Genomic DNA, 24946 nt, shown 5'->3' on the forward strand with positions numbered 1-24946 from the left:
CGTTGCATACTTCCTGGAGTCAGGCAACACAATCAAAATTCCTATAGGACCTTTGTATGTGCACGCATCTGTGAACACACAGGGGTTTTCTGTTTTGTTTTGTGAGTAGAGAATGCTCTACACATGTGGATTGACCTATTGTGTGTACACAGTATTCTCTGATTCATAGAAGATAACAGGAAAGCCATATACATCACAGTATGGCACTCTGGATCTGTGGAGTTGTTGTTGTGGAGACCCATTTTCTTTTACTCATATTTTTACCTGCGGAGTAGAAGACAAGGTCACAGTTTATCGTGGGGAAGATAAGATGATAGCTAGTGATCATGTTGATTCAAATAAACTTAGAACTAATAAGTTACTGTCACTTGTTGATTGTGCAAAAATACTGTTGTACATGTTTACTTGTAAATATCCTTTCACACTGTAATACTGATGATAGCAATGAGATTTATTTTAATTTGTACGAATTGTATATGAGTATTCAGTTTCAACTTCCATTTGGAAACCACCTGGAAACCTAAAATGGGTTTAGGTTATGCCAGAGTAAATCCTAACTGCATAAAACGTTCAGTTAATGTGCTAACACCTTATATTGCTTGACATACAAAATGCACTGCAATGTATACAACTTTGGAATGTGCACATCTGTGTGGTGGGATTTTGAGGCCATCATGAATTTTAAAAATGCACTACTTTTTAATAATTGACCTTTCCCTTGCGCATAGTACTTGGGTAACCTATTTGGATGCTACATATTCAAGACTGTCCAGGTTCTCCAAAATACTTCTTTATAAATGCCTATTTTATATTGAACTGCTATTAAGATGCTTCCATTTCACATATAAAATACAAAAGCCCCTCCAAGGTTTGTTCAGTAGAATAGCTTGTGGAAAAAGTAAAAATGTAGCAAACCAGAATTAAATCCTGTACTTGGATATATGATGGAACTATCAAGCTAGCTTGTATACGTAAGAAGGGAGGGGCTTAAGAAGGTAAGAGAAAATGTTTTGTGAAATAGATCAAATTTAAAAGTGTGTGTGTCTGTGGTGTGTATGCATTTTCCTTACGGCAAATGTGTGGAGCAGGTATAATTTTTAAAGAGCTGGTCTCAGTCATGCTACTAAGTCATGTGTTCTCTCAGTTACTGTATTTTCCAGTTATGTACCCTTCCTTTCCCCTGCCCCTTTGATTGTAAACTTCTTTAGAATAACTTGGATTTTGAAATTGGGAAAAAGTTTAAAAATGTTTTAAAGAGAACATGAAAATATTAAATACTCTGAATAATGGGATTATGACCTTGGATAACACAAGAAAAATGTAGTGTAGCTTAAAATGTGAAATCAGTTTATAGTATAGTATGACATATCCAGATGGGTTCTCAGTTCCTCTGTTACCTGCTCAAATGCTATGAGTCTACAGAGAGAGATGAAAATGGGCACATAAATAAATGCATATTATAGCCAACACTGCCTCTGTGTGCTATATCTGTTTTTCCAAATAACTCTTCAAATTTGCTGGGCATCCTTGTTTCTGCTATCAATGGGAGGGCCTCTTGTTTTTTATTGCCCAAAGGTCAATAGAGTTAATGCAATATTTTAAAGTTCTCAAGACCTTTGAACAAGTTTTTTTTTAAATTGTGTTAAGTGATAAAATCAATGTATCTAATCTATATTTTCTGCGTTGTTGAAATCCTGTTTTTTCATTATAAAGCAGAACCATGATCTTTCTAAATCCTGTAAATAGGGTGTTTCTTACAGTCTAGATTGTGTATGCTTTGAATGGAAACTATTATTGCAAGATGAAATGTGTAAAGGCATTAAGAGGCTGTGCACGCATGGTACCTCCAAATGACATATACTGAAAGCTACAGTTGCCTAAAAAAAAAAATCAATAAACTAAGAAAATGTAATGTTCTGCATTTGTTCTCATATGTAGAAGGGAAACTTCTTAAAGTAACTTTCTTGTTTTGCCATCCAGTCTCTCAGCTTAAAATAGGATATTTCCTCGTAATGTACTGCTATATTGAGAGAGAGAGAGAGAGAGAGAATGTATATCTATATAGTACATATTCCTTTTGGTGAGCATTTTATTAAACTTCATCTTGTAAGGAAAAAATGTTTTGCCCTTGTCAGTCTTCAGTGTGAATCCTTGCCAGTCTGTCAAAGACAAAATTCACTATCAGGATATCTTGCACAAATGATGGCTTAATGCTGCTGAAGATTAGATGTTTTTGGATTATGGCTTTAGATGCTAGAGAACTCTTTGAGCTGATGTCCAATATAGAAATATTATAGTAGTTCACACCTGATCATGTTTCTCGATGCCAAAATGGCAGTTATATCATGCTTCTTAGATTGTCCCAGTAAGAATTAATTTGGGTGGCTATACAAGAAAGGGCACCTTATCTTTTCATAACACTTTTAATATTTTGCTTTGTAGTCTTCAGGCTTTCCCATTTCAGTCATGAAGTGCAACTTAACCCAGTACCAGTTGTTTCTAGTTGTTGCAGAGATAACTCTGGCCTTCAGCACGGGTGAGAGCAAGTGAGCCATGGAATCCTGCACTCTTTTCCACCAGCCTATCTCCCTTAAGCATGAATTCCACCCCACCACCCCCTGCCCTAACTATGGTCCCTCCAAAACAGGAATTGAAACCAAGCTTATTTAGCTTTTATACTGTAAGACTTTTATCAGATTCCAGATTTAATTTGATCACTTGTGTGTTAATTTTTGACAGGACTGAGGTAACTTAGATAATGTTAACTCCAGCTTGATGATGTGTGATTATAATGTAATGCAATTATCACCAGCAAATAAATTGTTGTAAAAGTTGTTCGCCATGCAGTAGATTAGGCTAGAGTTTGAAAAAAGGAATTACTAGCTCTGAGTGTGCATACAACACACACCAATGTGTATAGTCTTATGGACTCTGTTTCTCTAGTCTTCAGATGTATCTTAGCTTTAAAGAACACAAATGCATGTACCTTACATTACCTTGACAACTGTATTTCCCTTAGCTTTTTTTGAATGCAGGAATAATCCAGTGCCTCTCCATATGTAGTTTGATTGTTACTATAGGCTACTTCATAGAGAAATTACTGTACATAGATAGCGCAGGGACACACTTGCCTCTGACCACATGGGAGAAAACAATTTCTGCAGTCATTGCTGCATTTTTTAATGGTCACAATCCCAGAATCACTACAGCTATATCGGTGTACTACCTTCTTCATGCATTTTATTCTCCATGTGAATATGTGAGCAGTCATGAGCTTTGAACAGCATACAAGAAGGGAAAAATGGTTCAGAACCAGTTCATTGGGGAGTCTATCCCTGACTTCATTCCAGGTGTTCCCTGTTTGCTTTTACATTTATAGTACAATTATTGTTTTATTTTACAAAAAATAAGATATTAGAAAATGCTTAATTAGACCTTGAAAAAAATAGTAGAAAATACATTGCCTGACTATTGAACAGAGTTCTAGCCATTTTGTTTCTTCTTCTCAGCAGGGGTACAACATGTATGAAGGCTTTAAAAATCCACGTGTTCATCATTCAAAATGTTATTCCCAGGCAATAATGACTTTGCTGAAGCTAACAAAAACTCCTTTGTTAGGTTCACTGGAAAACAAATATTGAAAGTCAGTAAATGTGCACATGGCCTGATGGCATGACTTTTAATGAAATAACATTAATAGACCCATAAGAGGTTACCAACACACTAAAACTAGCATTTGAAGCTTAGACACACACAACCACATTTGGTTAAATGAACAGAAATCTGCTGCTAGACACTGTTTTCCATTTGGATTCTAAAAGGCCATGATTTAAAGACAACTGAGGTCTTTTCCTTTGATAGAAGCCCCTTATTGGAGGGGATATTGTTGGACTCTGCTTAGAAAAGTAACAGCTGCTGCACATCCCCTGTGCAAAGTCCCTATCTGGAAAATTTCTAAAACCATAGATCCATGGGAGTGCTCTGTAGTTATGATGTGTCACACAATTGGTTAAAAACACAGAGTTGGATCCAGAATTATACTGGGTCAACCATTCTGACTGGAGTGGACTTCCCTACCTTATTCCCATGGCAGCCTCTCAGAAATGCAACATAGATTTGGAAGACCCTGCTGAATGGGGGGAGGTGTGTTGAAGGGGGAGGGTCCCGTGTGTTGAAGGGGGGGGAGGGTCCCCCCCAAACTAAGCAGAGGGACCTTCTGCAAACAGAGCCCTTCCTGGTGCAAAAGGTCTGTTCTCATAGATGGTAGAGCCTGGATTCAACCTGAACATTATACTCCAAATTGTAGTGATTGCAACTGAATTTGGTGTGGAGGATCGTTTGGCTAAGAGTACACTGTCAAGATGTTGGAGAAACAGATTTAAATATTGTAGGCAGGTGTTTTTTCTGAATGTTTTCAATCTTTTTTTTTTAATTGATTGGGGAAACATGGTTAAGTTCTGTGCAGAGGTGTAGCCATAGATGTTTTCAAAATTAAATGTGTGCCTTTCATTTTCCTCTTGTCAAATCTGCTGTGTAGTTCTGATTTTCAATTCATATCATTCTCAGTGAAGATACACAGAGATGGTACTTATCCATCACTTTAGTAGTGGTTACCATCCTCTCCAAGGCCTGCAGCCTCCTCACTATTCTCCTGTAACTCGCTAGTTACTTTATTCATAATGTTATTAAAATTATTTTAACAATTCCAGGTTGTGCTGCCACGCTTCTGTTTTTAATTTCAGCATGTACGTAGCAGCTAAAGGAGCAATCCTATGGCTGCTAGACGGCCATAGGATATGCTGTTTTCCAGGAAGGGACCTCGGAGCCCATGCTCCAAGGTCAGTTCCTGGAAAACTTACCTCCCCCCATATCCACGCTGCCTTGGAGGCAGCGCAGAGAAGCCCCATCCTCTGCTTTTGGAAGAGGAGTGCAGAGCGGCTATAAAGGGGCGGGGCTAGGGGCGTTCCAGGGCGGTGAGAGTGGATCTGCGTGTATGACACATCTTGTGTGTCGTACAGCAGCCTCCTCTCTCACTTGCCCCCACCCCACGGCTAGACAGCCAAAAATGTCTGTCTAGCAGAAAAAGCAGGGCAGAAGAGGCGTGGAGGGAATGATCCCCCTGTGCTTCTCCTGCCTTGCTTTGGATAGGTGGTCGCCTCCGAGTTCGGAGGCAGCCACCTATCTAGATAGGATTGCACCCTAAGTTTCAGTAATTTCTTCCCAACCATCTGTACACACTTAAATATAGCAGTGAAGTACACAGACTCCAGAGTGATGGCAGCGGAGAGTATAATAGTAGCAACACGCTCTTCCTTGGAAATAGAATTTTTCTATTTCTAGCTGGCTGGCAGTGTGAGGATAACAGATATGGCTGGACTGGGTGGCTGAGGTTGGAGCAGCCTGTGAAGGGATGGTTTGGGGGATGAGCAAGGGGCAGGCTTTGCCTCTGCTGAATTCCTTCTCTGCACTGGCGTTTTAAAACAAAACAGAACACAACACAGAGGAGCAGCAGTGGAGAGATGCACTGAGGAAAGGTTAAGGAGTGGCATATCCCCTTTTGTGCCATTGTAAATTGTAAATTCCCTAGGGATTAGAGGGTTGGAAAGGATTAGATTTCCATGGCAGGAGAAAGGAGAGGGCAGCTATTTAAAAGTTATTAATATATAGCCAGAGCTGCTTTAAAGTAAAACTGCTTGTCTTAATTATGTTGTTGACAGTGAAAGATGATCTTTTAAAAAATACTTTCCTTAACACCTTATTTTTGAGAGTTCTTGGGGAAATCAAATTCGTAAAGAAGAGCACCTTCATATTGAGGAATTATGTGATGGCTGAAGTTAACTTGAGGAGGTGTAATTCAGTGTATTTCCTCTGGAAATTCTAGGATTTAAAAACTTCTGGTTTAAGAGAGAGAGTTCAGGTTTTTCCAAATTCACTCATGTTCCAAAATGCATGGATGTTGTACACTACGGATCTTGTCTTAACTTGCATGCTATGTATGTAGTACAGACATTGTACTGTCTTGCGATTTGCACTCTCTTACAACTTAGGCTCCATGTACCCACACTATGCTTTTGTCTTGGAGCCCCAATCTTCTTCCTCTGCAGGGGGGAGTTGGGCATCTCACTGCCTACTGACATTCTACTTTTCTAATATGTTTCCATGTGGGTGGGGAAGAATGGCATTCTTGGTTGACAGATGCTGTGGAAGAATGAAGTAAAATGAGGGGGAATTGAATATAGGGCAGCCAGACATGAGGCTAGTGTATGCAGGTGGCAGGGCTCAAGTCCGGTGGTGGTGGGGGGGATAATGTGATCATAAGGAGGATATACCTCTACTCATGGTGTATAAATGGGGAAAGACAAGAGCTGTGTAATCTGGTACAACTGGCTGACACTTGACTTTTGTACGACTTAGCTAAGGGAGAGGTTACTCTCCCCAGTGCGGGTGTTGGAATGAGAGAATAAGAATGGAATAACAGGGAAGGAGCTAGGAAGAAGACGTGGAATGATAAGGAGTGCTCCTATCCCTCCTTCCAGTTACCCAGAAACTACTCATTCCACTGTTTTTGTCATGGCATTCATCTACTATTCCACCTAATTAATTGCTGCTATGCCCACTCCCTGTAGTCTTCACTTCACATATTCACCACCATCTTGTCTTTCCCCCATCCCCAAAATTCAGTTCTATTATATTCTTTCCAATCACTTAATGGGAACTGAAGATGACAATAGGATTTATTTCTCAATCCATTCTTCCAATGGGCATTCCATGTAATTAATTTCAACTTGTAACCAAATTCCTAAAACATTATATAACAGTGACACTAGAACCTACAGTGGATTGGGACTGAAAGGCCAGGGCAAAATGTGGATGCATGGAGAACTAGTTGTATGCAAACACAGTATGTGAAGTGGTACAATATCTTTACTGCTTATATGGCATGCAAGACAAGTCAGGAGCCTTAACTTAAAATGCATGATTTTTGGAACATAAAGTGACATTGAGAAAGCTATAACTCTCTCAAACTTTTTTTAAAATCCTAGTTTAAATATATAATTATATTTAAACTTGACTTTTTCTGTGTATACCTGCTTAAGCTGTCTTTCTATTCTGCCTAATGCGTAAAACTGGTCCAGTTATGGTTACTACTCTGCTATTTTACTTACTTTCGACATCTTAAGTGGACCAATATAGCAACATCAATCAAAATCATATTAGAGTAAGATGTCACTTGTTACCTTAACACTAGACTGTATATTAACAGTATTTCTTACAAAGCCTCCTGACCTCAATGTTTTATGAAATTCAGGGATCAATTAAAGCAATTGCTCTGGCTAAGAAATTTGTCACTACAGGGTCAAGTAGCCAAAATGCAAGGATAAAATTATTGGTGACTTGGATACCTTTACAAATAGGTATTGTAGTTACAGAGCCACTTAGCTCAAGCTTTGTTTTCTCTAGCAAAACTCACTGCAATTTTGTTCTTTGGAATTTTCATAACTTCCACAGGAAAGTCCTATTGGGTAGAGGTTAAAGTGGGCAAGAACATACATGTATGGAATTAGTGGAATACCAGCCAAACATCAAATTCTGGGAATTATTTTACTCACATTCATTGCAAAGCATAGCACCAGTGAAAACTGTGGGAGTTTGATCAAACATTATTTCCATCACCAGTTTTGAGTAAAGCATTTAATACATATAATGCTCTATGAGAGTAATGCTTTTGTAATGTTTAATTACAAGACATTAATGCTTTATCATTCTGAATAAGGAATTCAAGGCATGGTTACTGTTGAATAGAGGTTAATAGAGTTGAAAGAAATCTATGAATTTCAAGACCAAGGTTGGGGATGAATCATGATTTTCCATATACTTCTCCCTCCCTTGCAGTCTAGTTCTTACCATGATGGGATAATGCAATGTACTTGCATTTACATTGACATCATTGTTTAATGCCACGCCACATAAGCAATGGCTAAATTCTGAGAATCTCTTTATCAGTAAAGAGTGAACTTGAGTTGTAGTTAACTGCTGTTTTAATATGCTGTTCCAATTCTAAAGAACATGGCACTAACCCTCATCAGTTATTGATTCATGCTGGTCAATGGCATCTGATTTGGAACTATTGGACTAACCATTTGTACTGGCATATTGATGTAGTGTTGCTTTTTGTGCCATGCTTCTACAGCAGTTGGTCTGTCGTAACCACACTTTTGTTGGCATGCATGTTGTGATGAGTTATTAGTTGTATATCATGCATTTGGTATAGATAAAATGTTCAACATGATGGTGACTAGGACTGTAGAATTTACTTTATTTCCTTTCTCCTTTCCTTGGGAGGAGCTGGAGAGTCAAAAACAGGAGAGCGTAAAAGTACAATATACCAAACAAAGAAAAAATTACCACAGAAAGTAGCGTGTTCCCTGAAAAGTTCCATCATGCCCTCCCATCTGATTGCCTTCCAGCTCTATTCCAAGATAGTCCTCTTCTCTTCCAAACAGCGGTCCCAAATACTTGAGAGTGCCTTTGCTGATTTTCCCTGTTGGATGTGAAAATTTCACTAAGTTTCCAACTTTCAAGTCTGCAACGCTTCTGGGTGCAAATGGTCGTCTTGATGGTGCTGCCTTATTCATATGAACCCTCGGTAAAATAATCATAGAAAATCAATAGCTTTTCTTTGAAAGACACCAGACAGGACTTTTGTACTCCTGCACAACTTTATTCAGATACTTCATAATTACCAAAGAAGCATATGTTTACGGACAGATTAGACTCATGATAAATCTGTGATTGGATCTCCCAGTGTCTTTGTACACAAACAAAATTGGATTGGGCCATGGCGCTGGGATTTAACCCTTCCCCTCTCTGTGCTATTTCCTTGATTTTAAATCACACCCTCTGAAGCTGCATTAGCCACAGAGAAAGAAGACTAGTACCTATAATGTACCCATCCTTTCCCTCTTCTGAGGCTCACAGAAACTCCTGGGAGTTTTGAAGAGAAACACCACAGAGTGGGGATGGAGAAAAGTACAATATGAGTAATTGACTTTTATTCCTCCCTCCATAGCTAGTATGAAGCTAATAGCTTCATTGTGAGAGTTTTACATCAGGAAATGTCACTGTTAGAGCAGGAAATATTAAACTCCCCTCCCACAGTGTGGAGACTTGGATCCGGTGTTGGGGCTCACACAGCTGAACATAAGAAGAGCCAGATCAGACTAAGGGTACATCTAGTCCAGCATTCTGTTCACACAGTGGCCAACCAGCTGTCAACCAGGAACCCACAAGCAGGGCATGAGTGCAACAGCACCCTCCCACCCATGTTCCCCAGCAACTGGTATATATAGGCTCACTGCCTCAGGTACTGGAGGTAGCACATAGCCATCAAGACTAGTAGCCATTGATAGCCTTTTCCTCCGGGAATTTGTCCACCCCCCTTTTAAAGCCATCTGAATTGGTGGCCATCACTACATCCTGTAGCTTCTTTTAGGTGTGTAAAAAGACATGCAATCCTAGAACTTGAAAGTCATGTCTAGCATGGCCCTTACAGACAGCTGTGAGAAACATTTGGTCCGCTTGGATCTGTATGTACTCTAATGCTCTACATTCAAACTGCAACCTTAATCAAGGAGCTATGGTGAGTTCTTTTGTTTTTAAGTCTTTCACATTCTCCTAACAACGTATGGGAATTGATAATTCCCTAGGTTAGGTGAAAACCAACAGCTATTTGGTCTGGCTGGGGAAGGAGACATGTCCTTGCTAGAGTAGTGCAAACCATAAATCTGGCGTTAAATGCCAGTGCAAGATAATTCGTTATGCACAGCAAGCTTTTTCAGGGAGGAAACGAACTCCCAAAGTTCATCCAGTGATGGCTGCCCTACAGATTTTAAAGAAATCAAAACTCTTCCATATTGCCAAATTGGTCTCTGTAGTCCTACCAAAGGAGGCTGAAGATAAGCCAATGGATACTGTTGCATCTGTCTTGATGGAATTTGGAGACACCTCTGCTAATAGAAAAAGGATACTTGGGCAATTATGAAGCCTCAGAGGGCAGGATACAATGAACTGAGCTTCTGAAAAGGCTGTGTATGGTCCAGGTAATTGCCAGGGTTCAACAGATGACCAGACAACAGCACTCCTTGTCTCTGGAGAGAATTGGCTTTGGAAAAAGGATTGGATCACTTCCTGTGAAAAGTGAAAGATCCATTGCACATTTATCTTATTTTCTTCATGCAAGACAACATTGTTGAGGTCTGCAAAGTAATACAGTTCTGGGGAAATGACTTTTTAATGATGGGCCCATTCTGAGTGCTTGCTGATCCAATCTTCTGGGTAACTTCAGGTGTTTGTATTATTTTATTATTATTCAGGTGTCAATTTATGGAAGATGCTTCATCACCCTCTGAAAGGGACATGGTTCTTTGTGGAGCAGGGTTGGGCAACTATTTATTAAATTTTTATACCACCCAATAGCTGAAGCTCTCTGGGTGGTTCACAACCATTAAAAAACAAAATGCAAGATGATAAAATGCAATATAAATGTTTAAAACTACAGTATAATAATAACAATAGAAGCTAGCAGCAGTCGAAAAATTTAAAATACAATACCAGATATAAAACAGCAACTGAAAAAATGAAAATGCCTTGAAAAATATAAAAGTTCTTCACCTGGTGCTGAAAAGAGCACAATGTAGGCACCAAGTGAACCATGCTCGGAAGCCCACTCCACAACCACAATAGAAAAGCTGCTCCTCTTAGTAGCCACTTGTGGCCCTCCAGATCGTTTTGGACTGCAAGTCCCATCAGCCTTACCCAGCATAGCCAATGGTAAAGGATCATGGGAGTCATTGTCCAACAACCTCTGAAGGGCCACACATTGCCCACTCCTGTACTTCTCTGTGGAATACCAAAGATAGTGTCTTACACAATCTTTGTGGTTTAAATGGGTTTATCCTAAGTCAGTGAACAAAATAAAATATCTGCCCCAAATAAGAGAAAGGAATTCCTTCCATGCTGGTCAGACATTTGATTCAAGCAGTTCAGATAAGGTTCCCAGTGGGCTTAGCTTTTGAACTCAGTGATTGAGGAATCTGCAATTGCCCCTGCCAAAAAAACATGTGGCACAAAGGTGAGAAATGGGAAATCTAGGGAAAAAAAGATATTCCCTGCTGTCACTGAAAACATCTGGAGGGACCCAGACGGGGGAAGACTACTCTAAGATACGCAGAGTTGCTCTCCAGTGCTCAATTCGTACCTTTGTTAGGCACTATAGTGAAGTCTGAAGTTTTCCAGACTTCCTATCCTCAGAGAATCCCATCAACATTGATTTATTTGCTTTGGGGTACATTTTAGGATGCCTCCTCATTTCACAAGAGAAATGAGGGATGTCTTAGCATGTCCAAGATTATATTCAAGTCTCATGTTGTGCTTTGCAAAAGGTTGGTAATGGTGGATCTTGATCAAGTTGCATTTCAGGGAAATTTGGCCCTTACTGATCTTCTAATTGAGGAATATTTGATAAACTTTGGAGAATTCTTTTTTTTTTTTTTAGGAACACAGATTGGAAGTGCTTCTAGCACAGCATTGCTCGTGGAAAACCAGATTGCTGCTGTGGCCAGGCTTGCTTTCACATAGATCGGGGTGGTGACATGATCCAGATAAGATTACTGGAATGTGTTCTGTAAGAAGTTGCCTTCTGAAAAGTGCCTAGAAGCACCAAGTGGTAGAAAATGCAGCAAGACTGCTGACAGGAGCCCACCTTTCATACCACATAACACTGGTACTGCACCAACTCCATTGGCTTCCAGTTAGTTTTGATCCCAAAGTACTGTTTTTTACCATTTAAAGCAGGGGTTTAGGGCAGGATATGGCCTTCTCTGTGTTGGACCCAGCAACGGAATTCTTTACTCTGAGACAGTCAGTTGGCTTGTTTTGTGACTGCTCTTAAGGCAGCATGGCAAAACCTTTATTCAGCTGTTTGTTTAGGGTGGGTTGGGTAGAATATAAAATAGTCTGTCATACCTTTTTATCCTGGCTTCCCTAAGACTGCTGCTGGTTATGATGTAGTTTTTAATGTTTTTATCTAAATGAAACATTCTAGTGTTTGTTTTCAACAACTGTTAGCTGCCTTGAGCTTCCAGCCTGGGATATAAAGGTGGTATAAAAAATATTCTAAATATTTTAAAACTACTGGTGCAGGCAAATATGCCTCTTTAGTTGCTGTTGGTAGATATGTTGTGTAGAAGGTTTTGAAATGCTCATTAGGAAATGTAACTTTGAGTAGCGCAATTCTACTTTGTCTTGGGTATGAATTCCCATCCTAGGAATGTACTGTTTTGGAACATATCATGTAAAGTTTGAAAGGCAAGAACTTGGTGCCTATCAGGGAGTTCACAATAGGTTGCATGGATCTCTTGACTAACCGTACCCATTATCTGTTTTAGAATTTCTTAATTTCCTATAGGTTTTTGGCAATTGGGGGTACTGTACATTCTAGACAGAGTATCAATCTGCTTCAAACTCTGTCTCTTTTCTGTATAAAGGGGAAAAAAACTATATATAGGGACCAGCTACTGCCATAGAGAAAAGAAAAGTTAACTCATTAAAGCAGGGTTGGGCAGCATGTGGGCCCCGGGCCCTGCTCCCCCCACAGTGATCCCCCCCCCAGGAAAAAAGTGGCATCTCTGGTAACTATGAACTGCCAAAATGGCAAAATTTAGTTTCTTTGGTGGTTATGGAGCACCAAACGGGTTAAATTTAGCTTGGAAACAATTCAACCATTGTAGCACTCTGTAGCACTACAGAGCACTTGCCACTGAATTTTGGCACCAAACCAGCAATTTCGGCTTTTTTTCAGGTACCTCTCAGATTGCAGCCTGCACTGAAGATCAGGGTGTGTGTGAAAATGTCCCTTGGACCTCTGGACATTGCCCACCCCGCGTTAAAAGGAACATTAGGTATTTATTCTCCCCCGCCCTCCCTAAGATTAAGATAATTATACATTCAGTTTGTCTTGAGGATTTATATTGTAGTGCTTATTTTGATTCTAACTGAGCAATACAGTTGTCAATCTGCTAGTCACTCAATCCAATATTAATTTGTAGTTCCCTTTAGCCTTAGTTTCTGAAGTTGGCTAAGTATTATATCTGTAAGATGAAACAATCCTAGCTGTCACATCTTGGAACACACAAAAGATGATCGTTATCACCGAATGTGCTGGCTGTGATCTATATTACAAAATCAGACAAAGGGGAAGTCAGAACTTGTCCTTCATCTTGTGATGAAGTCCAGCACAGCAATCATGTCTTGATGCTTTCCAGCAGCTTTAGGTAAAGTGACTCTAGCTCTGTGCATTCATATAGTCAGCACAGAGACTGTATCCTGAAATAGTGGGCTATTTTCTTTTAATATGGCTTTAAGTACTGCTTGTATTATGTGAGCAAACCTGACAGTGCAATTTCATTTGCAAATAGCTAAGGCAAAAGCCCAAGTTTTGAGCGGCCAGGATTGCAGGTCTCTTGGAAGCTACGTCAGATACATTATTTTTCCTACATACCATCCAGTGTGGTCTCTACAACATTTTCTTTGCAGCAGAAAATTACACTTATAACACAAATCTAGTCATGTCTCCTCAGATGCAAGTCCCATGCAGGTCTGTAGAACTTATTCCCAGATATGTATATATATATAAGATCACAACCTTAATTATTGCATACAACAGAATCCCTATCTATTATAACAACTGATTCCAACACTTTTATCCTTCCCCTAAGCAGGAGATGGACAACTTTTTTGCCCTGAGGGCCGCATCTGGCATATACTGTGGCCCAGGGGCTGCACATGCATGCATACACATCACTGATCAGAGATAAGAATGGAAGTTTCCTACTTAGTGCTGAAGAAAGCCTCCTCCCACACCAGTGACCCCAGTCCAGCTAATAGCAGTGGACTTCTGATCAGCTGGGCTGTGGGGAAAAGTGGATGCCAGCTGCATAGCCTGTCAGAAATGGATTGTCCTTCCCCCTTCACGTTCAACACCACAAAGAGACAAAGCTTCAGGCTAATGCTACTTTATTTTGCTATAGACTAGCCTTTTTAAAAATGCAGAATCCAGGACTCTCAGACTGCCTCAGGCCCCTAAACAACTAATCTATGATCCCTAATTAGAGGAGACAAACAGGAGGGTAGTGAAGTTGCCAGCAGTTTGGGTATGAACCTCATGGCCAGACTTGCTCCCTGTCCCTAACTTTTCCCACTTGGCTTTGCAACGCGCCCTAGCGTCTCTCAAGTCACGCCACTCTTCTCCTCCTCGGAAACTTGAGTTCTTAAGGTGGAGGGAGGGGGCAGGGACTCAGCCTGGACCACCTGTTTATCAAGGTCTTTGGAAGAATCTCTCCCAGCGTCTTGGCTCACTCAGACATCTCAAGGAGCTTGGACTGATCCCTGACATAACCCACAGCTGAGGGCTGCATGGGGTTGCAGGTTCTGCAAAAGGATTAAATGAGACCCATCAAACACACTGCCTGTCCCCAGGTCTTGGGATATAAGAACTAAGGGCCTCTTCTTGATAGCTGCACTACCTCCATCCTAGCAAGACCCCAATAAGAGACGATACACCTAGCCCCAACTAGATGTAAGTACCTGTTAACAACTTGCCTTGTTGGCATTGTCAAAGTGATTTCCCTCCATTCCCCTTCCCTTGTGTCTTGTCTTCTTAGTTTGTAAGCTGAGGGGCAGGGCCTGTATCTTATATTCATTTATTCACAGTTCCTGCCACCAACATTATATATCAAATTTAAATAGCTGCTTTGGGATATAACTTTTATATGAAAAGCAGGGAAACATAAATAAGCAGTTACCTTACACTGAGTCAGAACGATGGTCCATTTAACTGTCTGCTTTGTCTGACAATGGCTCTGCAAAATCTGAAAGAGGTCTTTCCTAGCTTTGCTACGTGAGACCCTTTTTTAATTGAACCCCTGCTGTCATCAGTCAGGAACCTTCTATATGTGCTTTACTGCTGAGTCACTGTCCCTCCTGCTGCATTGTCAGCCATGTATTTCAACCCACTTGGTTGCTGCACCTGTTTTTCTGGTCCCATTGAGACTATGAAAACCAGCCTATATAAAATTGGTGCGGTTCAATATGTGAGTGCTATGGAGCCTTGAATGGGGTGGATCATGAATTCGATGGCTCTGGACTAAACTGAGACTGTGTCTGGGATATATGAACATTAAACTAAGATGGAGCATATATTAAGAGACCACAGCAGGAGTGTTCAGAGTGTCTAATGACTGCTTTAGCTAAACAAAACTAAAAAATACATTCTGTTAAGAAAAGCACTGGAAACTTAGTTTTATAACAAGTAAATGCTTTTTCATGCAACTTTCCTTAGAATCTCAGTTCTTTATCCATGGACTGAAGCCACTCACCACAGTTTGCTGTATTGCTGGACAGAAACTCTGATCCTTTTTGAGATTACTTCAGATTCTTTTTCAGTGAGAAATACCTATATGTTTGTTATGAATATTTGGGGCGGGCGGAAGTACCATCTTTTAAATAGATGAATTTTGGATGAATTAGATGAATTTAAAATTCATCTAAATAACATAGATGAATTTTATTTCTTACCTGTTTGGAGAATATTTACTGCAAGTGTCCACTTGAGAGAAACAGTGTGAAGTTGAGCTTGAGATGTTTTGCTTAGAGTTCTCATGACTTGTTTGATTGTGTTGACTTATGCAAGGAATGTTGTTGCTGCTCATGTCTGTGTTCTTTTCAGATGCATCATCTTGATAAAACATGAAAAAGAGGTGCTAGAGGAATTTGCACCAGACCCAAATGCAACATTTTGCGTAAAGGTCTCAAACTGAAATAGGTATATATGCTGACAGCCCTTGAGTAAAGAAGGGCCCATTGCCAAACCTTCCACCACTAGGGACTCCCACCCAGAGCTAATCACTCACCTGCCCCTGTACGTCTTTCCCTGGTGGCAGTATGCTTGAATGAGAGCTGAGCTGGTACTCGGTTCCAGTGCATAGCGGCCGCCCATCATATTGGATTACCAACCTGGTGCTGAATCAGACATTTCATTTGGGGTAATCTAACAGAAGGCAGCCACTATGCATTGAAGATGACCAATGGCTCAGCTCCCATTCTAAAGTCGCGCTGGCAGCAGCACATATGCCACTTGCCCAGGAAACCTGTCTGGTCCAGAGTGAGAAGAGTGACTGGCTGTGGCTGTTGTGTCCTGCCACCACGGACTGGAGCAGAGCACTGGCTGGCTCTGCTCCCATTCAAAAGTTCAGCCACTGTTGCCTGCAAGGAAGTGAGCGACTGGTGGCAGTGTTGTGTGGCAGCACGCAACACGCAGCAGCATGGTGTGAGTTGATTGAGACCAGACCAGGGTTGCAGCAGTGCCGGATGGAAGAGCCCCAGTGGAGCTCACTGGCATCATACCAAAGGCTTACTGAAGTCTGGCAGCAGCACTGATTCTGGGAAAACATTTCCCGCACTACTGACCACAGTGAACCAGACCACCACCAATCCTTTATTCCTCTCCCCTGCCTCCTTCTCTTCTTTTAAATATAAATGCTGGCAAATTGCAAATTCTACCATCTGCTCTAATGCAGTCTAGACCAGACTCTAGTTTCCTTCACTTGTCACAGTTCTTAAACCCACTTTGATAATTTGGAGGGGACAGGGAAAGAGAAGGTGATGCTACATCATGTACTGTAGTAGCAGCCACTGGCATGTCTTTTCCTTTAACCTGGTAAGGGCATCAGCTTCTCAGCCCTGAAGATGGCTCAGAAGCTTGAACAAAGTGTAGTAGGGATGCCATGGGCTGTATTGGTGACCCCTAAAGGCCCTGATAAAACCCCTGGACTGAAGGTTTGACTTTCTGGGTTAGGTTTTCTATTAGGGAAGTAATTGGGGTAGAAGAGTTTATAAGCTTATTCATTCAATTCCCACAAATCTTTGAAATCTACCTTTAGAAATATATTGTGACAACTCCAAGGATGAGTCTACTTTTTTTTAAAGGCAAATCTATTCCCAACTCAAGATTTGTCTTCTTTTCAATTTTTTGTTCTGTAGGCCTTTAAGCCCATGAAAAGCCCTTGCATAAAAACAGGTTGCTTATCTGTAACTGTGGCTCTTCAAGTGGTTATCTAGGCTATCACTTATGTGTTCTGCACAGAGCCTTCTTTCAGAACTTTGTAGAGCTAGGCTAGTATGTTTGGTGGACTGCTCACCCCCATGCTCAAGGGGATGTGGTTCCCAACCTCCTGCTTATTGCACACCCCCATGTGAATGATGGTAAGCACCAAGAGCTTTGGTGGTGATGTGGCATGGCGCGTGTCTAAAACATCCCACGAGCATGTACCCAATGCTGGTGGGCAGGTACCCTGAGAGGTGATGTAGAAGTCAAAGCTGGCATTTGGAAGGCTCTACCTCCTTATGATGGTTGGATGACCAGAAGTTCACACCCAAGAAACTTTTCTTGTGACGGTACAAAGATGTCTTGACAGGACAGCTCTACTGCCAGTGAACATGATATAGGGTAACTGGATGAGGACTTGTTCTAAGAGTTAAATTATGACTGCTGGCCTCCTAGGGCCATGCATCAAACAGTGTTGCAAAGCTTCTCCACCCACTTCAGGACACTATCTGCCTTCTTGTTAAAAAGACTTGTACCATGAAAGGGGAGGTCCTTGATCCTGGTTTAATCCCTCCCCCCCATGTAAGCCCATAGGAACGTAATCATACAGGCCTGTGAATTGCTCTGGCCCTGCCATGGCCTTCCATTTGCTGCTTTGCTAGCTGAGCTGCTTCCTCTTGAAATAACTCTGGCTGGTTCGTTCTTATGGCCCAGGAAGCAGTCAAAAAAGGAGAAAGTCTTCTCCCATAATAGATGCTGATATCTGACCTTACAGCGGATAATTGGCAATGTGGAGTGACAGCACAGCAGTTGAGTAGAACCGTAATGTCCAGCTCTCTGCCTTCATGAGACGTTGGTACAGAATAGATTTGCTGGTGTAACTTGGTCAGAGCAGCCTCAACAATGATGGAATTAGGCACAGGCTGTTTAAACAGAAATCCTTAGCCGTCCTCCTGGACTTGTCTTATCCCTGATTCCTTTGCCACTTGCAAAGGTGCTGGTAGCATGGTGATCACCACTGGGGCAGTGCTATCAGTGTGAACCAGCTGAAAGATAGGATCCTTGACAGCAGGTGGCGGCTGCTGTATTTCCTCAGTGTACATGTCTGGGGAGGACATGGATGGCACCACAAAATATATTGACTCTGAGTCAGGCAGATATTCCTCAGTCTCCAGGGAGTGACCTTGCTTTCAGCTGGTTTGGGAAGTGGCAGGGTGCCACCAATGACAGACTGAGACAGCATGGCCCATGTGGTGTCTCAAGCTGGCACTACTACTGGCGTTCCAAAGAAGATGGCAGCAATAATGCTGCAGAGGATGGTACTTTTGGCAAAGTTACTGACTCAAAGGGCATGATCTGCAAGATAGCTGGTCAACATCAAAGGTGCTACAGCCATCGAGCCCAAGGATGTTTCTACTGACAAAGATGTAAGTCCACCCACTGCCAAGGTAAGAGGGCTTGATACCACAGGCAGGATAGATAGCGTGGAGGACACTAACGCCTGAGACAAGGCCAGGATGTTAGATGTAGCAACATTTGTAGCCTTAGAGATTAGTTGAGGCTAAGAAACTATCACCATCACGAACTAATGGTGGTGGTGACATTGGTGGTGCTGGTGGTAAGCATAATGAAGGGGAATCTGCTCCTTCTTCAGTATCTGTGCTGGGATGGAGATTTATCCTAGACCCAATAAATTCTCCCAGTAAATAAGGTGGCGGTACAGAGACAAGTCCTTCGCACCTGAATCTCAACAATGGTTGTAATTATGGTGGTAGTGTTTCCTAAATCAAAGCTATGGTTTTCCCAGTAGCAACGTATGGCTGTGAGAGCTGGACTATAAGGAAGGCTGAGCGCCGAAGAATTGATGCTTTCGAACTGTGGTGCTGGAGAAGACTCTTACAAGTCCCCTGGACTGCAAGGAGGTCAAATCAGTCAATCCTGAAGGAAATCAACCCTGAGTGCTCATTGGAAGGACAGATACTGAAGCTGAAGCTCCAATATTTTGGCCACTTAATGAGAAAACTCCCTGGAAAAGACCCTGATGCTGGGCAGGATCGAAGGCAAAAGGAGAAGGGGATGGCAGAGGATGAGATGGCTAGATAGCATCACCAATGCAATGAATATGAACTTGAGCACAGTCCGGGAGAGAATGGAGGACAGGAAGGCCTGGCATGCTATGGGCCATGGGGTCACAAAGAGTCGGACACGACTTAACGACTGAACAACAACAAAGTATTTCTTAGGTGACTGCGACCTTGGTAAAAATCTCTGGCAGATCAACTCGAATGGGAATTGCACATCAATCGGGCCCAGGGTGAGGCTTTAGCATCTGCTGCAAGCAGAGACTGTTCCCAGAGAAGCACTGTGTATTTCTTTAAGAAAACACTGGCAGTGTTGGCCCAAGTCCACAAAATGTCATTTGCCATTGTACAAAAGACACAAAAGTGTTGCTGTCTGTGGGAGGGAGTTTACTCCTGCAAATGGAACTCTTGTGGAAGGTAGCTGCCTTCAGAGTAGCTTTTTCCAAAGTCCTGAAAAGGGGCATGTGAGACATGTGAGGTAACCAAAACAAATCAAAAAGTAAAATGTAAACACTGAAGTAATAATAAAATAGAGTAACAGTAAGAAAAAGATTAAGACATATTTCCCTCTTTTTTACCTAGTGAGGCTGAGAAGACGCTACCATGGAGAAAGACTTGCTGCTGCGGCATTTGAAAAGTATCTGATCAGGGAAGCAAGGGTGACACCCCCTTGAACATGTGTGCTGAAGGTGGGGGTGGGCAGCCTGCCAAAATGCTAACTAGCTCTAGGGATGTGCGAAAGTCACTTACCTTTTCGAAGGGGTGATTCGTGGGGGGGGGGGGGAGGCGCTCTGCACCTCCCCCCGAAATCCTAACCCGGCCGGCTCCGCTCTGCGGCAACTCCATGGAGCTGCCAGCCAGGTGCATTCGCAGGTGTGCGGAGCCTGTGGATGCAAATGGCAGCGGCTACGGTGGCTGCCATTTGCATTCCTGTTTTTTTGCCATGATAGGCTACATAAATATTTATGTAGCCTATCATGGCAAAAAAACCAGGGGCGCAAATGGCGTAGCGGCTGCCATTTGTTCCCGTCTTTCGCCATGATAGGCTACGTAAATATTTACGTAGCCTATCACGGCAAAAAAACGGGCGCAAAGGGCGGTGGTTACGGCGGCCACCATTTGCATTCCTTTTTTGCTGTGATAGGCTACATAAATATTTATGTAGCCTATCAAGGCCTCCGCAGAGACACAAATGGCGTCCCTGCGTTAGCCGTGATAGGCTACGTAAGTATTTACGTGATAGTTACGTAGTAAATACTTACGTAGCCTATCACGGCAAAAAAGGAATGCAAATGGTGGCCGCCACCCTTTGCGCCCCTGTTTTTTTGCTGTGATAGGCTACGTAAATATTTACGTAGCCTATCACGGCAAAAATGGGGAAGCGAATGGCGGCTGCAGACATGGCCATTTGCAAAGCAGCGCGAATGGCACCAGATAAGTGCTCTGTTTTGCGCGTATTTTGCAGGGGGGTGGGATGGGGGGGCTTCGTTCCGCCACGGATTTTGGGGGGCCGAATGCACTGGCATTCGGCCTCACTGAGATCTGTGGCGGAATCCTCTGACACCCCTACCTAGCTCTGGAAGTTCCAAAATGAGGCTCTGTTCAGGTTCAGAAACCGTATCTGACTGCTAAGAGACCACAAAGACTCTCTTCTCATGACTACTGTGCAAATACTGAAACCAGTATGTTAACCAAGCATTCTTTTCCCAATATGGAGCAAATGCTGGTGCTGTGGTGCGGAGTCTACAATTTCAAGGTACCTAATTGAAACCTATGCAATACAACTGGTGGCTGCATTACTAACAGTGATGGAGCCCAAGCTCGAGAACTCTTCCTGTATTTTGGAGCCATTGAAATCTGCCATGTTTTCTGAGGAGGGGATTTGGCTATGAAGATAATGAATAAAATCAGAATCCACAGTACATCTGGAGTCAGATCATGGCTTTCACTACTCATGTGAATAGAACCTGAAAAAAGCAAGTAAAATAATTTGGCTTATGATGTGGCAGTTCATCCGAATGTATAATATACCCTTAGATTCCTGTATGTTCAATCAAGCCCAAGATGACAGAAAATTTGGGATTGCACATTTGGAGTGACATACCTTTCAAGTCTCTGTTTTCTTTTTCTAGCCCTGCGTCACAGTATCCAGCAATCAGAATTTCTGTAGACTCACTATTTATAGATGATGGGGAAGCATTATTCCTAGAACGTTCTTGCAGTCTTTCTAAATAAAATAAAAGCCTTGTTTATATCCAGTTCTGCTCAGTATTCCATGGGGTCACGAAGAGTCGGACACGACTTAACGAGTGAACAACAACAACAACAACAACATTGAAGCAATATCAAAAAACTCCAAGGCAAATCTTCAGGGCTGGCCTAAGACATTTTGCTGCCTGAGGCAGAGCTGCTTTGCTTGCAACCATTCAAGTCAAAGTGCATCATACCCAAAGCCAGGCAAGTTGTTTTGGTACATGAAGCAGAAAATCCCATAAGCACCTCTCCCATCCCTGACAGTAAAAATACAATAATCACAAATTAAATATCTAACAATATGCTTCCCGTTCATAAAACCCAAAGTGGCCATACCCTGCATAATGGTGGGACTAGCCCTGAAAATCTTACTTTATCATTGTTAATGCAGTCTATTAAAATGTTACTAGCTTTGTCAAGCAGTGAGGCTAACTTTTTAAATGCTGTATTAAAATGCTGTATTTTCAGAATGTGAAACTGGTATGTTTTGTTGTTCAGTGAATGGCTTCCAAGTTAGCTACTTTCTAAGACATATTTTTTTCAAAATGAATGTTCCTCTTTAACTGCTATGCATAGGAAATACACTTTGGCCCTAAAATCCCTGCAACAGAATTGTCTTCCTTATCCTAGATACAACCTTTAAACAGAACTGTAATGAAATCAGCAGTGCTAGATACTCAATGGAAAATGTTCATGTTGAATGGATACACTAGCTGCTGCCAGCAACATTGGTCTTAATCGACTTTTAGGAAAGCTTTTTTTATAGGTACTTGTTGTGAAGTTCTTTTGATTGCAGTAGAAGGCTGCATGCTTGTTTCTGCAGTCACAGACCTCCCCTCTATGCTTACCATCAGCTCTGACTGCATTAATCACCTGTTGAGGACATCTAGACTTGATCAGCAGATACCCCTTCTTAATATTTCAAACTCCAATAAAAATATGTTTAATGGATGTGGGTGAATTTTACTATTGCAGTATTAGTCTTAATATGGCAACATTACCTCCGGGCAAAGGGGTGGCTTATAAATACTAGAAATAATTGCTGAGACTGAATTTGAAGACTTGTTACAGAGAAGATCTTTTTAAAAACAAAATGTACTCTTCCAGAGGGTAATGTGTGCCACACACGGGCAACCCAGGGTGATGAGATTATGGTGCCAATATGTGTGCACATGCAGCACAAAGGCACTGCCTTCATCCAAAGTGGAATGGCAACAGGTCTCCATCTCTCTTCATGCATGGCTTGTTACGCTAGCCACTAAAGCAGGGAGAAGGAACATGTACCCATCCAGATGTCGTTGGACTACAACTCCCATCATCCCTAGCTATTGGCTATGTTTGTGAGGGCCGATGGGATTTGCAGTACAACATCTGGAGGGTCACACATTCCCACCCCCTGCACTAATGTTTATTGTGTTTATTTGGGAGCTTTAAGCATAATTCTAATTGCTTTATATAATTCAGGACAGGGTGGATTTTTCAAGTGGGTCCTTCACAATTGTGGTTGCTGCTTGCCACACAGATTGACATGGAACCAAGCTGTTCCATAGGGATGAAACTTATAAGAAAAATTCCCATTTCAACAAGTTTTCAATAGAAGGAACTGCTTTTAGCAGCATAAGTTTTTCTTTCTGATGAAATGGGAGTTTTCATATGCACTGTATACCTTTGGGATAGTTCAGTTCTATGTCAATCTGATCATGTAGCAACTACAAGTCACTGCACAATGGGATGGGGACCCCGTTGATTCAGTCTTTCCAGCTTATTAGATATATGACTGTGGGGCACATGAAAAACCCATGCAGAAGAATGGGCTCCATGCAGCTCTGCTAGAGTCACTCCTCAAAAGTAACTGATGGCAATGTGGTCCATGTGATATTGCTCAGTGTTTTTGCAAGACCAACATACTGGGTTTCTTACTGAGCATCTTAAGAACCTGAGCAATACACTATAAAATCGCTGATCCTTTACCATCTTGTTTGCCAGTAACTGAATGCATTAGCCGTTTATATTGCCTCTTCACATCCCATAGTTCTTCTTTCAGTCTGTGGTTTTCCTCATTCAAGTGGTGACTGATTTCCCTCAGCCTCCTGGATTCACTCCTTAGTTCACAAATCTCTTCATGCAGGGCCTGTTCATAAGTATCTATAGGACCATGTCTGTTGTGCATCCTGTTGATCTTTAAAGGGCGAAAATTAGTTTAAACTGTGTTTTAATTCTAGATCTCAAGCAGGAAGGAAGCAATAAAGAGTAGAAGTCTATAACAGTATGGGATGCAAGTAAGGCCAAAAGAGAGGTTATTTTATACAACGAAACACACAACTGAAAAAGAAAAGAGAAGGTACAAAACATCCTAAAACAGATAAAGGAGAAAGAAGAATTCCTAAAGAAAAAACCAGGAAAAGCAAGTGTCCTCTGACAGATTAAATTACTCCAACAACAACTGTCGATGTTAACAGTTCAAGATATGCAAACCCCCCTAAATTTTGTAAAACAAAGAAATTTTGAATTTGCTAATAAACCAGGAAGATGGTTGGCCTATAAACTTAGAAAGGGAACAGAAAACAATTGTGAAAATAAGGAAAAGTGAATTAGAATTAACTGATAATGTGGCAATTCAGAAATTCATAATGTGGCAATTTTATCAATATTATTCAAATTTGTATAAAGGATAGGATATCTCCTCAGAATTAATGGATAAATATATTCATAATTTTTTTTACCAAAAATTACTAAGGAACAAAAACAAATGATGAATGGCCCAATAACAGTAAATGAAATGGTGGAAGCAATAAAAAAAAATAAATTGGGAAAAACTCCGGGACCACATGGAATATCAGGATTATATTATAAGAAGTGTGAAGAAGAAATTTTACAACCATTGAAAAATATGATGAACAGTATTTTAGAAAAGGGGGAGATTCCGGAAACATGGAAAACAGCATATATAACATTAATACCTAAGAAGGACGGGATTTAACCTCGACAAAAAACTACAGACCAATCTCATTATTAAACAATGACTATAAGATATTTGCAACAATTTTGGCAGAAAGGCTCAAGAAAATATTGCACGAGTTTGTATATGAGGACCAAAGTGGTTTCTTATGAAGGAGACAGATGAGAGATAATGTAAGAACGGTCTTGAATATGGTGGAATATTTGGAAAAACATCCAGAAAAACAAGCAGCTCTGATCTTTTTAGATGCAGAGGAAGCATTTGATAATCTCAACTGGAAATTTTTAATTAAGACTTTAGAAGAACTGGACTTTGGAGAAAACTTTATAAAATGGGTGGAATCGGTATATACCGATCAAAAGACTCAAATAATTATAAATGAGGATTTGACTAAACCTTGTGAGATACAAAGAGGAACAAGACAAGGTTGCCCATTGTCACCGCTATTGTTTATATTGGTTTTAGAACTATTGAACAGAGATATAAGACAAG

The 24946-nt window shown here is 41.3% G+C and overlaps 1 protein-coding gene across 4 annotated transcripts in view; it reads right to left on the reverse strand.

The window, feature by feature from the left end:
* Positions 1 to 1639: 1639 nt before the first annotated feature.
* The window catches only part of LOC146350005 (uncharacterized), a 66578-nt gene continuing 43271 nt past the window's right edge, over positions 1640 to 24946 (reverse strand). For 2 of the 4 annotated variants that reach the window (XM_084843974.1, XM_084843973.1), the window contains 5 exons: positions 23467 to 23674; positions 21347 to 21469; positions 15634 to 15793; positions 8407 to 8643; positions 1640 to 3623 (listed from right to left, as the gene is read on the reverse strand). In XM_084843974.1, coding sequence (XP_084700100.1) covers positions 3566 to 3623; positions 8407 to 8643; positions 15634 to 15793; positions 21347 to 21469; positions 23467 to 23674 — 786 coding nt within the window. In that variant the 3' untranslated portion in view covers positions 1640 to 3565. Of the gene's footprint in view, positions 3624 to 7592; positions 8644 to 15633; positions 15794 to 21346; positions 21470 to 23466; positions 23675 to 24946 lie in introns of those variants that run through there. The other 2 variants (XM_084843975.1, XM_084843977.1) reach the window with 1 other exon arrangement.

This window comes from Heloderma suspectum, chromosome 3 (genome assembly GCF_057233095.1).
Source record: "Heloderma suspectum isolate Gila_16-S chromosome 3, 16-S_ref, whole genome shotgun sequence".
In the NCBI taxonomy this organism is placed as follows: Eukaryota; Metazoa; Chordata; class Lepidosauria; order Squamata; family Helodermatidae; genus Heloderma; species Heloderma suspectum.